General features: G+C 39.2%; 1 protein-coding gene across 4 annotated transcripts in view; it reads left to right on the forward strand.

Moving 5' to 3' along the window:
* The window catches only part of tbc1d17 (TBC1 domain family, member 17), a 258,075-nt gene extending 246,964 nt beyond the window's left edge, over positions 1–11,111 (forward strand). For all 4 annotated transcript variants that reach the window (XM_028813654.2, XM_051933539.1, XM_051933541.1 and 1 more), the window contains one exon: positions 10,451–11,111. In XM_028813654.2, coding sequence (XP_028669487.1) covers positions 10,451–10,648 — 198 coding nt within the window. In that variant the 3' untranslated portion in view covers positions 10,649–11,111. The remainder of the gene's footprint in view (positions 1–10,450) is intronic.
* The last annotated feature ends 8,100 nt before the right edge of the window (positions 11,112–19,211 follow it).

Consider the following 19,211-nt stretch of genomic DNA (forward strand, 5'->3'; position numbering starts at 1 on the left):
AAGCCACATGCGCAGTTGCTTTCTGCGCAGCTGCCCGAAAATACTTACGAGACTGACCTCCAACCCCAACATCGTGGCAGGCGGCGAATTTATGGCCGCCAAAATTCAAAGAGAAAGGCGACTTCGATTAAAGCTCTAGAGGCCTGAAAGGCGATTTCGACAACAGCTCGAGGCCTAATTACACATTCTGATTCAATTACGCATTTATTCAATACACCTATATCAGGTCTGTGGTGCTTATACTTATTACAATTCCATATTGTACTGGAACATTCATCATTCAATATTATACTATAGGCCTGGAAAATTCATCAACTAACAGTACAAGCCTGTACAGTAATGAGTAAAGCGGACTACAATCATTACAAAACAACTTCTTCGTTACTTATCATTTGTTCTTCATACACTGCTGACACAAACACATGCCCGTTTCATCTTATGTTGTCGAAATGGGCTCTTTGTCTAGTATATATACACTGTATGTATATATATATATATATATATATATATATATATATATATATATATATATATATATATATATATATATATACATGTGTGTTTATATATATATATATATGTATATATATATATATATATATATATATATATATATACATGTGTGTTTATATATATATATATGTATGTACAATACAATACAATACAGTTTATTTTTGTATAGCCCAAAATCACACAGGAAGTGCCGCAATGGGCTTTAACAGGCCCTGCCTCTTGACAGCCCCCCAGCCTTGACTCTCTAAGAAGACAAGGAAAAACTCCCAAAAAAACCTTGTAGGGAAAGGCAGTTCAAAGAGAGACCCCCTTCCAGGTAGGTTGGGCGTGCAGTGGGTGTCAAAAGAAGGGGGTCAATACAATACAATGCAGTACACAGAATAGAACAATTCCTCAGTATAGTAAGAAATAAAAAAATATAAATTTTAGAAGTACAGAGTAGAATTTAACAGTAGATGATATATCCCATAATAAGATTTGGATTTGTGTTGAGTCCTGGAGACCTCATCCTTCAAGCTGCCTCCCCCATTTGGCTATTCCATGGCTGAAACAGTGCTGGGCCAGCCAATCCGATGAAAGGACCCCTCTTTCCCACGATTCCTGCGATCCTCCATCTGGGATGACTTTTACTTAGGCAGGCAAAACAACTTGGCAGGTGGGCCGACCATTTAATGCTTTATATGTTAAAAGAAGGATTTTGAAATCTGCCCTAAACTTAAGCCGGACCTCGACCATTTAATGCTTTATATGTTAAAAGAAGGATTTTGAAATCTGCCCTAAACGTAACCGGGAGCCAGTGTAAGGATTTAAGAACTGGAGTTATGTGTTCGTATTTTCTTGTTCTTGTAATAATTCTTGCAGCCGCATTTTGGATTAACTGGAGGCTGTATAAAGAACAGTTTGAACATCCAGTGAACACCGCATTGCAGTAGTCAATCCTACTAGAGATAAATGCATGAATTAGTTTCTCAGAATCCTGTTTATTTAAAAAGTGCCTTAATTTCCTAACATTTTTAAGATGGAAGAAACATGTTTTGGACAACTTTGTAATATGCGCTTTAAATGACATGCTAGAGTGAAAGATAACTCCTAGATTGCGGGCTGATTCAGTAAAATTGACTGGGATTCCAACTGAGTTAAATGATGACAAAATATTGTTGTGAGTAAACAGAAAAGGGAATGCGAGTTGTCCACTGCCTGGAGAGGAATGGCAAATGTATATACACTGACCAGCCACGACAATAGAACCACTGGCAAAATAATTAACATTGATTATCACGTTACAATGACACCCATCAAGGGTGGGATGTATTAGGCAGCAAGTGAACAGTCAGTTCTTGAGGGTGATGTGTTAGAAGAAGAAAAATGGGCAAGCATAAGGACCTGAGTTTTTTTTTTGACAAGGGCCAAATTGTGATTGCTAGATCACTGTGTCAGAGAATTTCCAAAACAGCAAATCTTGTGGGGTCTTCCTGGTATGCAGTGGTTAGTACCTTTCCTAAAGTGGTCCAAGGAAGGACAACCGGTGAACTGGCAACAGGGTCATGGGCACCCAATGCTCATTGATGTGCATGGAGAGCAAAGGCTAGCCCATCTGTAATGATCCCACAGAGGAGCTAATTTATCAGATACTGATGAAAAACGTAATGCTAGCAATGAGAGAAAGGTGTCAGACCACACAGTGCATCACAGCTTGATTCTTATGGGACTACATAGCCACAAAACATTAGTCATCCCCATGCTGACCCCTCTTCACAGCCGAAAGCGCCTACAACCAAGAAAATGAGCATCAGAACTAGACCATGGAGCAATGGAAGAAGGTGGTCTGGTCTGATGAATCAGGTTTTCTTTTATGATCTTTTTATGATCTTGGGGAAGAGATGATAGTAGAATGTGATATAGGATAAAGGTTTTGCTGGGAAACCTAGCATTTATGAGGATGTTACTTTGATATGTACCACCTACCTAAAGATTGTTGCAGGCTACCCCTTCATTGCAATGGTATTCCCTGATCGCTGTGACCTCTTCCAGCAGGATAATGCACACTTGCATAATGCAAAAATTGTTCAGGAATGACAAAAAGTTTCAAGGTTTTTACTTGGCCTCCAATTCCCCAGATCTCAATCAACCATCTGTGGGATGTGCTGGAAAAACAAGTCCAATCTATGTTTGCCCCACCTCACACCTTATAGGACTTAAAAGATCTGCTGCTAACGTCTTGATGCCAGAAACCACAGGCCACCTTCAGTAGTCTTATGGAGTCCATGCCTCAATGGGTCAAAGCTGTTTTAGTGGCATGATGGGAACCTTCACAATATTAGGCAAGCGGTTTTAATGTTTTGGCTGATCAGTGTATGTTGTGCAGCTGAACTTGGAATTAAAGAAAAAAGAAGAGTGTATTTGTCAGAAATCATAGGAAACTGCCTTAATGAGTTCAGATCTTTTCATTTTGTCCTTTTTTTAAATGGAAATTCCATATCTGAGTGTGGATGGGGAGTGGGGTTGTGTTCGGTACAGCAGCTCATATTTGTATTTAGAAAAAGAACAGATAAAGAACAATTTGCCCTTTTTGCTTAGTAAACAATAGAGTTATTAGCTTAAGAACCAAATTTGTCTATTTTATGTGTAAAGTGGTTATGCATATTAGCCTTCTTGATAAACACCTTATGAATATTTTATTAGAACTGTAGCATGAAATTATGACCAATTACTTTGTTTTAGGCCATATTTATTATTTATAAATATTTTCTTTACACATTGTATTACTTAAAAATATGTATTTTAAGGGGATTTTTTTATTTTAGATTTTTTTACTGTAACTGAACAGTGTACCTACAGAATTTAATTTTATTAATTAGAGATGAATAAGTGAAACCTGTGATCTACAGTTTAATTGTAAAAATACCAAGGTTAACAGTAGAACATACAGCTTCTACACATGTAAGAGCTCAGTGCAAAAAAAATTTAAAGAAAAATTAGGATCAGTCAATTCTAGTAACATGAAATTGATTATTGGTATCTGCCCTCAAAAAACTTATTAGAGCATCCCTAATGACAAGATACATACATACGTACATACATACTTTATTGATCCTGAGCGGAAGTCAAGTACCAGTAGCCAAGAATTAAGTATACCATGTTAAATACAAACATGTAAGTAAACGTATTAAACAAGTAACAAATACTGTGCAAATAATCCACTCGCAGTACACTAGATGGTACATACAATAATGCCAATGCAGTGAGAATTGTGAAAATATGAAATACTACCAAAGTGAGAGGTGGCACATAATATCCAAGTCAAAGTAACAGATACTAAAGAGGCTTAATCTCAAAGTAAAATAAAATAAAGTGACATGGCTTATTAGGGATGGGAATTGATAAGATTTTCACGATTCCGATTCCATTTTCGATTCTGTTTAACAATTCGATTCTTTATCGATTCTCCTATTGATTCTTATTTTTAAAAAAGGAGAACACACAGGTCGATTAGCTTAGAACTTTGTTTTATATCTTATCTTTGAACAAGATAGAAATTTAGGAGTAGCATGACCTTACAAACCCAACAGTGAGATCTTAAGAGATCCACAGCCTACGGCTCCTCGATGGGGTGCCATGGGGTCCCCAGAAAAAAATTTGTAAATGTAAAATAATAATAAAATAAATATTCTTCTGTAGCAATAACAAAGTATAACATAAATTATTCTGTGGCAATTACACAAGAATGTCCAGTAACATTTACACTCTCCTTTTTAAAAGTATATATGAGCTGAGCACTCAAAAATAAAACTACATCAGCCAGCAACAAATACAATCAACTCAAGTCCAATGGAACTGTGCACTGTGCAATTCTGCAACCATCAACTATTTTGACAGCTACATCCATGTTGGCCGCATTATCAACAGTGGCTGCCACAACCTTGTCTTTGATACCATACTCCTCCAAGATCTCATCAATCTCCTCTGCTACAGCTGTCCCTGTCTGTGTCTCTGGTACACTGGTTTGGTTTTGAGGACTTTTTCTTGAGCCTGGCCATTCCTGACATAATGCAGCGTTACTGTGAGGTAATGATCTTGACTAAAACTTGTCCATCCATCTGCAGTGACGGCTGCCTTCAACACATGTTTCAGCTCAGAAATCAGATTTGCCTTTTCAACCGCATACCAAACAGGGATCAAGTGGTTGGTTAAACTGTCTCTGTTTGGGGCTTTGTACTTAGGGTTCAGAGTCTTTGTCATTTCTCTAAAAGATATATAAATGGAAACAGATGAAACATCTGGTAAGAGGAGAACATGCAACTTTGACATTCCCTGACTTAGCCTACAATTAAACACATTCACTTACCGAAAATCGGGGGCATCTACTGTGGCAAATGGATGCAAGTCTTTTACCACAAACTTAGTCACTGCTCGGTGACATTCGTCTATCCTGGCCTGTGTCATTTTACTTTTCCCCGCCTCTGTGAAAGGAGAAGTTACCGGTAGACTGCAGCGAGAACTTCCAGCATCTGAGACAGCCAGACTCTGTCTGTCTCTCTCGTCATGGTCATCTAAATGCAATGCACAGTAATAGCAGGTTTTGCAATAAGGCAAATCGTGCTAACATAATATGCAATGTTAGTTGATTAGTTAACTGCCGTATTAACGGGAGAGGACGTGCAAACGTTACAGCTGCTGTTGGGTTGAGATTCACTAGTCCGGAGCGGATCAAAAACACGACATTCATTTAAGGTTATCGCGTGTTTTGTGAGCAAATGCTTTTGCATATTCGTAGTGTTTCCTCCCTTTGATGAAATATCTACTTTGCAAGTATTCCAAGTTGCCCTGTTGTCATCCTTTCTCGTAAAGTATAACCAAACTTTTGAGCGTTTGTGCCGCTTAGGTGCCATGTTTCCTGCTGGGTAAATGACGCTACGCAACGTGGTGACATCATTCGAGGTGACTGGAATCGATAGGGGAATCGTTTGCAAAAATGGCAAACAATTCCAAGGAATTGAAACAGTGGGAACCGGTTCTCAACAAGAACCAGTTTTCGATTCCCATCCCTATGGCTTATGCTGATGTGGTAATAATGAACAAAAAATGTGTTATACAGTAATGGCCAAGTAGTGAGATATCAAATGTATGAAGTGCATAGCTAATACATCTAATATAGCTCATGAGCAGAGAAGAAGTATCAGGTTCAGATCTCATCCACCCCCCTGCCCCTGTTGTAAAGAGTTGAAAAGTTTAATGGCTCTGGGAAAAAAGATCTGTGTATTTGTCTGTATTGCAGTTCTGTGATACCAGCCTACCACTAAACAAATTTCTCTGCTTAATTGTTGTGGTGTATAGAGAGTGATGTTCATTATCCATGCTAGATGACAGTTTGCATAGTGTCCTCCTCTCTGCCACTGTCACCAGGGAACCTGCTTGTCTGATCAGCTTGTCAATACAATCAGCATCCCTGTTCTTCAAGCTAGCCCCAGTACACCACAGTATAGAAAAGAGTACTGGCAACAACAGACTGATAGAACATCTGCTGGAGTTTCTTGAATATGTTAAAGGAGCGTAGCCTACCCCGAAAAAAGAGCTGACTTTGCCCCTTCCCGAACAGAGCCTTTGTGTTTTCTAACCATCAAATGTCATTCAAATGCACTACAAGGTATTCATGGGTCTTGACCTACTTCACATCAATCCCCTCAGTGGAGACAGGTCTCAGTGGAGATGTAGTCCACGACCATCTCTTTGATTTTGGAATTGTTCAACAGCAGTTGGTTTGACTGACACCATCCCACAAAGTCATTCAACAGACCCCTGTATACCTCCTCCTGTCCACCCCTGACACACCCCATAATAGCAGTGTCACCTGAGAACTCCTGCATGTGGCATGTCCCTGAGTTGTACAGTAGCTAAAGTCTGATATGTATAGAGTGAAGTGGAAAGAACATTCCCCTGTGGATCTACTGTGCTACTGATTACAGTCTGTGATGTGCAGTACCCCAGTCTAACAAACTGAGGTCTACCAGTGACGTAACCTGTAATCCAGTTCAAAGCAAGTTGCGAAGGCACTCCCATCCTAGGCTTCTTCTTTCTCAGTAGAAGAGGTTAAATAGTGTTGAAGGTGCTAGAAAAGTCAAAGAGCATGATTCTCACAGCACTACATCATTTGTCCAAATGCAAGTGGGTTCATTGGAGAAGGTAGACATCCAAAACCCCCATCTCGCAATAGGCAAACTGCAGGGGGTCTAGTGCATGATTCACCTGGGCTCTGATGAGATGAAGAATTAGTCACTTAAGGGTCTTCATGAATATGGGATGTTAAGGCCACAGCCGTGAAGTCAATTAGTTCACTGGATCTCACTTTCTTGGGCATCATTATGAGACAGACAGGAGGTCTTCCACAGTGTGGGAACTCTCTCTAGTCACAAGTTCAGGTTGAAAATGTGCTGAAGGGGTTCTGCTATTTCAGCAGCACCGGCCCTTAAAAAATCTTGGACTCACCTTATCTGGTCCAACAGCCTACCTAGCATGTAGCCTCCTCAGTTCTCCTCTAACCTGATCAGTAGTGATGGTGTGAGAAACAAAATGGAGAAGCACGGGGGCTATTAGCACCTTCTGATGAACTGCTATTCTGATGGGTGGGGGGGGAAGGGTTGCTTGATCCATGCTGGCAGGTTGTCAGTGGGGTGTTTGGTAGCTGTGAAGGAGGGGGGTGGTGACCAGTTAGTTTGTGACAGGGAAAGAAGGAGCAGTGCAGTTGAATCTGTTTTAGAAAAGATTGAACTCAATTGTTCTCTCCACACGGTCCTCTGCTGTATAACTGCTCCTTTGCATAAAATTTTGATGGTCTTCATACCATCCCACACCTCCCTGATGTTATTTTTCTGTTACTGGCATTCTACCTTCTTCCTGACTCCTTAGCCTCTTTAGGTCAAACCTTGAGATCTCTCTGTACACTCCTCAGCTCTGCCTGGTCCTTATTTTTGAAACCTTGCTTTTTCTTGTTAAGAAACATCCTTAACATCTCTGGTAATTCAGGGCTTATTATTAATAAAGCAGCATACAGTTTTAACAGGGGCAAAAGTGTGTCCATAAAGAAGTTCAGTCTGTAATCCAGTTTGTTATCCATTCAGTATCCTCCTTACATAATAGCAGCAGAACACTCCAGTCAGTAGACTCAAAGCTGGGTTGTCTTTAAACTAGAGGCTTGTACTGAGGCTGTAGGTAAACAAGATTATCATCAGATTTACCCTGTGGGGGCGGAGAGTGGCTTAGTAAGCATCCCTTACATTTGCATAGAGAAGTCAATTGTGCTGTTCTTTCTGTTGGAACAATTAGCATACTGAAAGAAGGATGTCAAAGTCGAGTCCAGTGAAGTACTGAAATCGCCAGAGATTGCAATGAAAGCCTCTGGGTGTTGTGTCTGTAGTCTCGCAATGGTAGTGAGTATGATATCATAGGCCTTCACTGTTTCCGCCTGCAGGGGAACATAAACAACAACAACAGTGATGTGAGAAAACTCCCTGTGCATGTAGTATGGACATACACCCACCCAGTTCAATGTCCCTACAGCAGATTCTTTCCTTAAACCTAGAATCCCTGAAGCCTATGAAAAAAAGTCGTAATGTCAAGCCACCTTAAATTCCTTTACACTTCTTTCTCGGAATCTTTGTTTTGTTGTCAGCACAAGCACTTAACCAACCTGATATCCAATGCCCCACTGACACAGCTGAAGTCGGACAAAGTTCTCCCACCAAGTAGAACAAAATTACGCTGGGTGTTAAGACTCAAATCAAATATATGTTTTTATTATGTAATAGTAATAATAACAGCAGCTCACTACTCAAAACGGGGAGAACATGTGCTCAAACCCACAACTTCTCGATTACAAGGCAGCAGTTCTTACCTCTGCACCAGTGAAGCAGACATTTCGACTTTGTATCGATTGATATTTCGGCTTGGGTTTTTACTCATTGAAGCCAACATGTAAACTGAATGATTTCTTTTTCTTTGGTGTTATTCTTGAATAAAAGATCTCTTGTTTTGTTATACCTTTAGTGAAAGTGTTTATTTGATATTTGGACTTCAGTCTTCACACATTATACACTTAATGTCTAAATTTTGCCGTTATTACTATAAAATGAAAAAAGTTTCTACTTTAGGCATGTGTTCAACATTTCTTGCATTTCTCACACTTCCTGTCATCCAGCATTTACATAGATCATTTTAGATACGAAACACACATGAAATGTATGTATCACAAATAACAATATATTATGTACCCTATTCCAGACACCTTACACCCACATAAACAGACTTGAGCTGGGAGAACTTTGTGTGTGACTTCAGTTCTGCCTGTGGGGCATGGGAGAGCAGGCTGCCTGCTGCCAGTGCTGATTGACATATTTACAAAACAGACACTGATGAAGAGGTGCAAAGGAATTAGAGGTGGCCCAACATTACAACTTTTTTCGTAGGCTAGTGTTAATTATTACATGCCCCGGGTTACGCCATCTGATGTTAATAAACATTGCAATACCCCCACTTTTGCTTTTGCCACAGCATTTAGTGTTCCCATCTGCTGTTACGGTTGTGAACCCTGGAATGTCCATGCTTTCATCGAGAATACAGTTAGTTAGCCATGCCTCCATCAGACACAATAAACGGCACTCCCGATAACTCTGATTATTTTTAATTAGTGCTTCTAGCTCATCCGTCTTGTGGACCAGCAAGTTTACATTCTCCATTACCACAGATGGAATAGCTGGTTTATATTTCCTGCGTTTGTTCGCAAGCTTCACCTTTACCTTAATGCCAGTCCTGTATCCTTGATACCTGTTCCTTTGTTCTTCCGGAATGATCTGCGCTTCACCAGAACGTCTCTTCATTTGGAGTGCGAGTAACTCTTCCTTCATATAAACAAATTTCCTGTCGCTCACTTGTGTTGTAAAAAGATCCATATCCATAGTATACTTAAGCAAAAGCACTGCACACATAGTAAACAAAGAATCGAAACAGAGCTTTACGCTGTAAGTAAAGCAAAGAAAGAAAAAGAAAAACACAGTAACTCAGACAGAGCTACTGAACTACAATAGTCACGTAGTACAAACGATGACAAATGTCTTTTAAATTCTTTAAATTGAAACATCAAGTCAGGGTGGGTTTCTTTTTGCTGGTTCTGGTCTCCTACAACAGTGAAATGGAAAAAGTCTGAAATGGACAGTGAGACGGATATCTTCAAAAACATCATAATATAAATTATAACTTGATGCTTTGGTGGTGGTTTTTCTGTCACCATTTTTCTGAGTGGAGTGGAGTTTTTACACATAATGTTTTACTAGTCATTCATATCTACCAAGAAATAAACTGATTTGCTTTTTTAGCAAGAAAACTAAAGAAATTATTAAAATTGTTTCTTCACTCTTGTTGTGCCTAGTAACCATTCAGTGATAGATGCCTTGTATGTCTTCATACCATTCAGTTCAAGGGTAAAATGGCCTCCTGGTTCAGTATCATATAAAGAGCTTTTCTATAAGCCACTTAATATTCTTGTTAGCATATTTTTAAAATGTATACATGTTCTTTAAATTCAAACAGCAACATTTTTTCATGGTTTGTACTTAGTGACTATTGTCACCATTTCTACTGTCCAGTTTTGCTCTGAACTTTGTGATGTGTTGCATTTCTTGACATTTAAAAGGAAAAATCAAAACCTGACATCACTTTGCCTGGCAGCTTAGTGATTCTCTCATTTTATAGCTCTATGGAAGGAAATTCCTAAGTGTAGCTATTAACAAATAAAGCTAGCGGTCATGCCCAGGTAAACTAAGCCACACTCTGCTGAATATTTTATACTTTTGTCATAGGTATAGATTAGCATATTTGAAGGAACTGTAATTATTCAAAAGTTTTTCCAATGTGTAATCTGTAATAATAATGTGTATTTGTTTTGCAGGATTTACCCAGTAAAGTTCAAGTTGTGCTGGGTCAAGCTAGGCCATCTGAAGAAGTAGGATTTGACAGGACAGAAAACAGCCCTTCTAGTTCTGAGGATACACAGCCTGGGTTGCCTTTATCAGAAGCCCAAACCTCTAGCACAAGCCCAACAGAGAGCAGCATTGAGGTCCTCCCCACTCCTCCATCTGAGCCGTAAAATACTGAAAATGAGAAATAACAAGCCCTTAAGCAGAGACTAATGCATGTACAAACTTTGTGACTAAAGCGTTTTAATCAACTGCAACTTTAGAGACGGCACCCTAACTACATATTTTGAAATGACTTAATTTTGTTTTTTTTGTAATGAATATGCTCTGGCGGCACAAATTTAAAGCATGGATCTTGATTTAAAAGAAGCAGCATATGCCAAATAAAATATATGCAAAACTATTGTATAATTTAAAATACGCCTCTTTGTAGGATGCTTGTGTTTCATGTTTTATGACAATATTTCCATTCCATTTTTTATTTGTTTTTTCATCTCCTATTTGTTTCAATATGTTACAATCAGATAAAAATTACCACTTACTGTGTACATGCCAGTTTTGAAACGCATTAGACTAAAATTGTCGCTTTTATGTTTTCTCTTATTATTGTAAATAAAACTAACTGTATTCTTATTTACTTATACTGTATGTATTTTTAAGGAAAGATCTATTTTAGCCAACTAAAGTAAATAAGCTAGCTAGCCCTAAAAAAACCTACATATCCATTTTTCTTTTACTGATTGCTGTCTATTGTGAAGTGAATCTCTCAACATTTTCTTGTTGCCTGCATTCATTTGAGAGGAGGGGATCAACACAGTAGCCTCATGCTGTTCCATACTCTGTGAAAGTTTTATATTCTGCTAGTGTTCTTATGTCAGCAAGACCCTATAAATTCAAAGGATTTTAAAAAGGCACTGCCAGGGAAACTTTTTTTCATTTTTATTGAATTTATTAAAAGCATGTGACATTCCATACAATCAACTCAGACTTAACAAAACTAAAGTCATATCAACCCCCACCCATGAGAAAGAGACGAAGGCCGACAACCAGAGCAAAACTGTTTAGAGTAGTAAAGAGAGAAAGGAGTCTTTTCCCCCAATGTAAATGCTTATTCTAAAATGTTATTGATTAGGTCCTGCCAGGTTTTAAAAACGTTTTGAACACATTCTCTAAGTGAAAATTTGATTTTTTTCCCCAATTTCAAATAGTATATAACATAAGTTATCCTCCGACTTAAAGATAAAAGATAATGTCCCCTCTTACAAAATCCTTCAGAGTCTTCCGGAATATTCCTGCAGAAACCTTTTAGGATGCATTTGTCTCTAAAGAAAATCAATTTGTTGGATATAAATTCTGTACAGTTCTCATCAGCTAATGACAGGATTAAGACGCCAGCTGCGAGGTGAGTATGTTGGGCATTGTGGTAAAGTGAAGTCCATGGCTGATTCCCTTTTTAAATAAATAATTGGCGCATGTGACAGTGTGGGTTCTGCTACATGCGCTCTCTTCCAATTGTAACACTCTTGGAGCAAGGGGAAGGTGCAAAGCGCAAAGGTGCTTTTATTAAAACAGAACCAAAAACAATGTCCACAGTGCAGTTCTTCAAAGTTAATAAATAAATAATCCATAAAAACGATATGATAAAAGTGGAGGTTAAAATCCAACCAAAAACAAAGCCGTTAAAAGTATGGCAGGAAGTCATCTTTTTTAACGAAAACCTGGTGCATTCTTCATTCAAACTGATGGCCCCTCTGCTTCTCCCATACATGCCCTGCAACAGGGGAGTCGCCCTATCAGCAGGTGCAGCTTCCTTTTACTGGTCTGGTAGCCTTCCATCTCCTAGCTACGTACAGCTCATCCCTCCAGACCAAAACTCGGGTCCCCCCAACTGCCAGGGCACTCACGCAGAGGCTCAGCCTCCCAAGCCTCCCTCACTCCCGCGTCCTTACGTGACAAGCCAACCACCATTTGGGACACTCCAGCTCTTTGACATCACTCAGCTGGAGCGACTGCTTCCTACTGCCCCCTCCGAGTGTCGGCCAAACACTCCTCCTACGGGGCTCTCCTTCCAGCTGTCTGCATTCCAGCAAGTCTGCCCACGCTCACTCATTTTCTTGCTCACTTCCACACTGGCTTTTTTCTCCTCCCGCCTTTCTCTTCTCTCCAGTAACCTCCATCCTGTGTTCTTCAATCTTTTTCCTTCTCTCCACACTCTCACTTCTCCTTTTTATAATGATTTTGTGTCACAGGTGTGACGATTAGTAGCTCCCAGCAACAAATCCCGCACCTGTGTAATTCAGTGTGGAAACGCCCATGCCTGCATTCTGCATAGGTGAGGAATTGCCTATGACCGTAATTGATGATGGAGAGAAAAAAAAAAGTAGCGCGAGTGCAAGGGGGGAAGAAAAAAAAGTGTTAGTTGAGAGATGATGAAGACACTACGCTGTAAAATCCAGTGCGGGAGTGAGCAAGAGAGTGTAGGCTTGTGGTGAGAAAAGACAGGCAGCTGGGAGAAGAGGCCTGGAAGAGTGTTTGGCCAACCAGGTTTATGGATGGCTCTCCACAGAAGGCAGCAGAGGTCAAGGAGGCTTGGGAGCGAGAACACCAGCGTGAGCACCCTGGTCGTTGGGGACCCGAGTCTTCGTCTGGCGAGGGAAATCTATGTGGCCAGTGGATGGAAGGCAACCAGACCAGTGGAATGTCAGCTCCAGCTGCAGATAGGGCAACTCCCCTGTTGCAAGGCCCGTATGGGAGAAGCAGGGGAGCCGCCATTTAAAAGGAGAGCTTCATGGCATAGTTTTAACCTTGTTTTAATTGGATGTGTTTATTGGAGGGCGGCACGGTGACGCAGTGGTAGCGCTGCTGCCTTGCAGTTAGGAGACCTGGGTTCGCTTCCCGGGTCCTCCCTGTGTGGAGTTTGCATGTTCTCCCCGTGTCTGCGTGGGTTTCCTCCCACAGTCCAAAGACATGCAGGTTAGGTGGATTGGCGATTCTAAATTGGCCCTAGTGTGTGCTTGGTGTGTGGGTGTGTTTGTTTGTCTCCTGCGTGGGTTGGCACCCTGCCTGGGATTGGTTCCTGCCTTGTGCCCTGTGTTGGCTGGGATTGGCTCCAGCAGACCCCCGTGACCCTGTGTTCGGATTCAGCGGGTTGGAAAATGGATGGATGGATGTTTATTGGATGTTAACCTCCACTTTTCACCTACTTTTATGGTTTATTCATGGATTATCTTTTACACCATCACCTTGCTCCAAGTATGTTTTGTTCCCATCTGACAGCTGATTCAGTTACGTTATCGACAGTGACTGGTTCAAGAGGCTCCCAAAACAAGAAGAGGGAGCATGGAACTGGACCCACACCGTCACAGGCATAGTGATGTGACCTCCATGATAAAGAGGGGCATGGTCAGAGATAACAATAGCATTGTATTTGCAAAATTTGATCGTAAGCAAGAATTTGTTATCTATAAAGAAATGATCAGTTCTCCAGTAACAGTGATGCACTGGTGAAAAGAAGGAATATGCTCTTAAGTGTGGATTTAGAAATCGCCAAGGGTCTGATTAAGTTATTATCAATTAAAAACTGTAATTATTTTTGCAGTGTTAGATGTCACCCCTGTACCTGAAGACCTATCCAGGTCTGGTTTTAAAACACAATTAAAAGCCTCTGGCCATTATAATTTTATGAGTGTTCAAGTTAGGAATGGATGCAAATACATTTTAGATGAAATTTCTATCAACCACATTGGATGCATGAATACTTATCAGTCACTTTACAATTAAATAAATTACCCATAACTATCACATATCGCCCTTCAGGATCTGATACTACATCTTGTACTGCAAATTAAATTGTTCTGTGAATTAAGATTCCCACATGTATAGTTGGAGTGGAATATTTGGCCAGTCCAGTCTCTTTGCAACCGAAACTGATCCTTGATTAAGAAGTGGGTCTCCTGTAAAAACACTTGTCTTGGCGTTTAGACCTGTTGGGTGAGAGAATACTTTTTCCTCTTTAATTCATGAGTGAGACATTTTACATTCCAGCTCACAAAGTTTACTGTTTGTTCATAGAGGCATTACTTCTGAACTTTTACTGTCATTTTGTAATCTTGAGGTTGTACATTATTACATATGATTGCTTTAGTCTTAATTACCAATATTGCAAGGAGTTATGGCTATGAAGCCTATTGTTGTGTTGGCACTTACAATTGTGGGAATGAAAAGGATAGATTAGAAATAGCTTGCTCTCTTTCTGTCTTTCCCCAATCCCCCCCCCCCCCCCCCCCCCTTTTGCTTTCCCAAGTGAAGCCACACTTCACAAAGTCTCAGTCCTCATACATATCTAGAGACAGAGCACATCCAGAACAAAACAAGTCCCCAAGCAGCGGTGTAGAAGGAATAAAGTAGAGATATCAATTGCCAGTACAGTCCAAATACTATAAGCGTAGAATATGATCTTAAACAATCTTTAAAGAATAAACCAAGGGTATAATGTTAAATAGTACCCATGGAGATGCAGATAACTTATAATACTACACTCCTAATACAGTAAACCAAGGATGTGATGTTAAACAGTCCTGTTTGGAAAGAATAAAGAAAAAAAATATATACATGCACATAATGCATACATATACACACACCCATACATATACAATTAAAATTACAATTAAAATATTAAAGTAGCAGGAAAGGAAATAAAATGTTTAACAAAATGTATGAAATGTATAATTACAGCAAAAGTCTCAATGCAAATAGGCCATTTGTATTTCAAAAAGTGTTGGGATCAGTTTTTTTTAGCTCTTTCTCTGCTTCATCCAGAGAACTAAAAATGTAAAACTTGCCTTGAATATCCACTCTCAGTTTAGCAGGATAGGCAAGGCTGTATCTGATTTAGGCTTTGCCTAAATGCTGTTTAATTCTGTAAAATGTGGCACATTTAGCAGCTGTTGAAGGTGAAAAATCAAGGAAAATGCGAATACGGTTATTTTCGAATTTAATCTCTTGTTTCAGTCTGAGAAGTGACATCAGATTAATCTTTGATTGTAATTCATTGAAGCATACAATGAAGCTTCTAGGTTTTGAGGCATTCGATCCACATATGCGGTGAGCTGCTGATATCCCGGTGTCTGATTTGAAGTCCTCTCCAATTTTTTGAGAAAATAATTCGGTAATGAATTTCATTAGGTTTGGACTTTCACAGTCTTCTAGGAGACCTTCAGTTCTGATATTTTCTTCTATATCCATCTTCCAGCACAGCTAGTCTGTCTCCAAGCACTTTACATTCAGATTTAGTAGCCGTTGCATTTTCATCAGCAGCAGAAGCCATTTTTTCTACTATTTCAATACGTGCCATGAACATTTGCTTAACGTTTTCAAGCTGAGCATCAAGTGCTGTAAATTTATTTTCAGACTTACTCGCATTTTCCTCCATTATATCGTGTGTTTTTTCTAACATAGTTTTAAAGGTTATCTTAAACGTTTTTCCAAGTGTTTAATATCCTGAAGCAGCTTCTCGTTTGTCATGTTTATGGCCTTTATATCTTTCCTTATATCCTTTCTTTTCTTCTTTATATTGCTGTTTATCTCATTTATGTCCTCCCTGAATGTGGTAGTTACTGAGGTGATTATTGCGGTAATCGTTCCTTCAGCTTGGATTGTTCATTTCTGCCTTCTCAGTGCTCTATGGGTGGAATAGAAAGCACAGTTAGAGTTGATGCTACGGGCTCGCGATGGGTAGCTGGCAGCGTGGAAAGTAAGGCCCTTTTCAGTTCCAATGAACCATCTGGAATCGACTTTTTTCTCCCACTTTCACTCTCAGATGGAGGTGATGCTTCAGCGTCCGGTCCCTGGAGACCCATTGCTTTGCCTATCTGCTCCAAGTCAGTCTCTGTCAGGCAGTATCTTGAACTTGAACTTTAGGCCTGTTTAGACTTAGATGAAGCTTAAGCTGTCTTAACCTGTTTCTTTCTGAGCCTTTCTTCTGCCAGTCATGCTTTTATTTCCTTGCATTTGCTGTAATGAAGCCCCTCGGGTTGAGTAAATACAGGAAACCTTGTGTTTTTTTGTTTTTTTAAAAAAAAAAAAAAGGAAAAATAACAACACTGCTAGCGGAGTTCTGTCTAAGATGTCCATCTCTCGAAACTGATGAGACCAATTGCCAACTGCCAGAGAAACATAACTGCCAACACAAGAAGGAAGGACAAAAAAACTACCTAAGAGAAAAAAACTTGGTCTGACTTTGCCATCTACAGAAGGCGTCTTCGCTCACATAAGCGAAGGGATTCTTCAGTAGTGGAACAGTTTCTAAACCCTGGTAAGGTATTCAAGTTGAGGTAGCTAGCCTTGGCCAGTGTTGAAGTATTCTTGCTTTGTATTTGAGCTTTATTAGTGCTGAGTGAATGTCAAATAAGTAGTTTTGCAGGACATACAATATGTGTGAACCAAGGCTAACAATGTAGGCATTTCTGATATTAACTTCTGCACCAATACAAACAACCTTGCAGGTTAAATCCTAACCCTAGATACTTTTCCATTACAAAACAAGCATTATGCTATTTTCTAATCAGGATTTCTATGCCGGTAGCTATGCTTTGAAGATGATGTGATATTGAGGTGGTTACCGGTGTTACAAGATACAGTGGGAGGGGGTAATGTGATCTAAGGGTCGGTTTGAACTGTTAACCTAAGGCTGTGGCAGCAGCATTCTTAGCCTGTTTATACTACATGCAAGAAATCTAATAAGATAATTGCCTAAGCTGAGATTTGATAAAAAAAAAAACACTGCAGATTACAAAGGTGTACAGTCTAGAGTATGGGTCTATTTCTGGTTGTATTCTATGGATGATAAAATGAAAAAAAAAAAAAGTAGCCTAAACGTGGCATTCAAAAGTCCGAGATACAGTTAACATTAGAACATTGGAACAGTCTAGGTGAGAACAGGCCATTCAGCCCAATAAAGCTTGCCAGTCCTATCCACTTAATTCTTCTAAAAAACATCAAGTCCAGTTTTGAAAGTTCCTGAAGTCTTACTATCTACCACACTACTTGGTAGCTTATTCCAAGTGTTTATGGTTCTCTGTAAAGAAAAACTTCCTAATGTTTGTGCGAAATTTATCCTTTACAAGTTTCCAACTGTGTCCCCATGTTCTTGATGAACTCATTTTAAAATAAGTCTCAATCCACAGTATTAATTCCCTTCATAATTTTAAACACTTCAATCATGTCACCTCTAATTCTTTTGCTTAAACTGAAAAGGCTCAGTTCTTTTAATCTTTCTTCATAATTCATCCCCTTTAGCCCTGGAATCGGCCTAGTCGCTCTTCTCTGGACCTTTTCTAGCACTGCTATGTCCTTATTGCAGCCTGGAGACCAAAACTGCACACGGTATTCCAAATGAGGCCTCACCAGTGCATTATGATGCTCGGAGAGAAGAATTGCATATTTAAGTAAAACCAGTAACTTGATAGCTCAGCCTTCTGTATTTGTCAATGAGATGCAACAAGAAAAAAAATCACTTCTGTTTGTGACATTTTCAGAACCCTGGACAATTTTGTGGCCCTGTGCATTCTCCTACTTCCAGGAAGCATTCTTCATAGTCTGTTAATTAAATGGTGTGCCTTGTTTACAGATGTATTAAAAACTGTGATACAAGTTCTAGTTGTCATGTGCAATTCATTGATTCTGAAATTTGTATATTTAAAGGTTATACTGTAGGTAAAAGTTGGTTCATTACATGTCAAATCAACTGATTTTCCAGAAATCCCATGTACTTCGGTCTCAAAAAATTCTGAAAAAATAATGGGTGTATCCATGTTATCCAGTAGACACCCTATAAAATATTTTGATGTGAGATCAATACTTGCCAAGATATAGCCAATTTTGGGAGGGGAAAGGGATGTCATATTTGACATGGTCTTGTGAAATCGATGAAAAAATAAAGCCATATCCCAAGGAATAAACCACTTTGCAGGTTCATATTTTTTTTTGGTACTTTTATAGGTATAGAACGTAACAAAAAAAATGTTTGGTCCAGATGACACCACTTAGTAAGAGCAGACCTTCGGAAATGGAAAAAAAATAGTTTGTGTCTTTGGATTTGCCATGTTTAGGCTTTCACAAAGCATGCATCTAACTGATATAGCCTGCTGAAATTTTTTCCATGTTTAGATACCTACACAGTGCTTTTCAAAAGATTGTAAACAAACGGGAAACTGCATCAGGTTTGACCAGCAGACCTCACAAATGTGAAAAAAATCATTCTTGGTGTAATTTTCAGACTAGCATAATACACTGTGGGAATGTCCAGACATTTTTCAAATTATTTTTCCTGCATCCTACATCGTCCCTTCTTTCTCATAAAACAAGTCTTACTTTTCTTGTGTGAATCTTTCATTTTTATTTTCCATTCTACACATGGGTTAAATTCACAATTTGTCAGTAATGATAATCAAGTTCTTCATCACTAAGCTGGGTATAGGATTAATGGAGAAAGAAAATCACCAAAGGTATATTAAGCACAACACATGAACAACAGCTGCTTCATTTATTGTTAAAAACAATATTAGTTATAATGAAATGTTAACATCTTGGCATTGTTACAGCAGGAATGTTAACCATTTAATTTCTGTTTCAATCAAAGTGCAGAGTGATTTTGATAAATATCTGTGCACACAATGTGGATGATAGGGACTTCATCCAAAATGTATTTGCATTCCCAATGAGAACTCTCATAAA

This window comes from Erpetoichthys calabaricus, chromosome 11, assembly GCF_900747795.2.
Source record: "Erpetoichthys calabaricus chromosome 11, fErpCal1.3, whole genome shotgun sequence".
Lineage (NCBI taxonomy): Eukaryota > Metazoa > Chordata > Cladistia > Polypteriformes > Polypteridae > Erpetoichthys > Erpetoichthys calabaricus.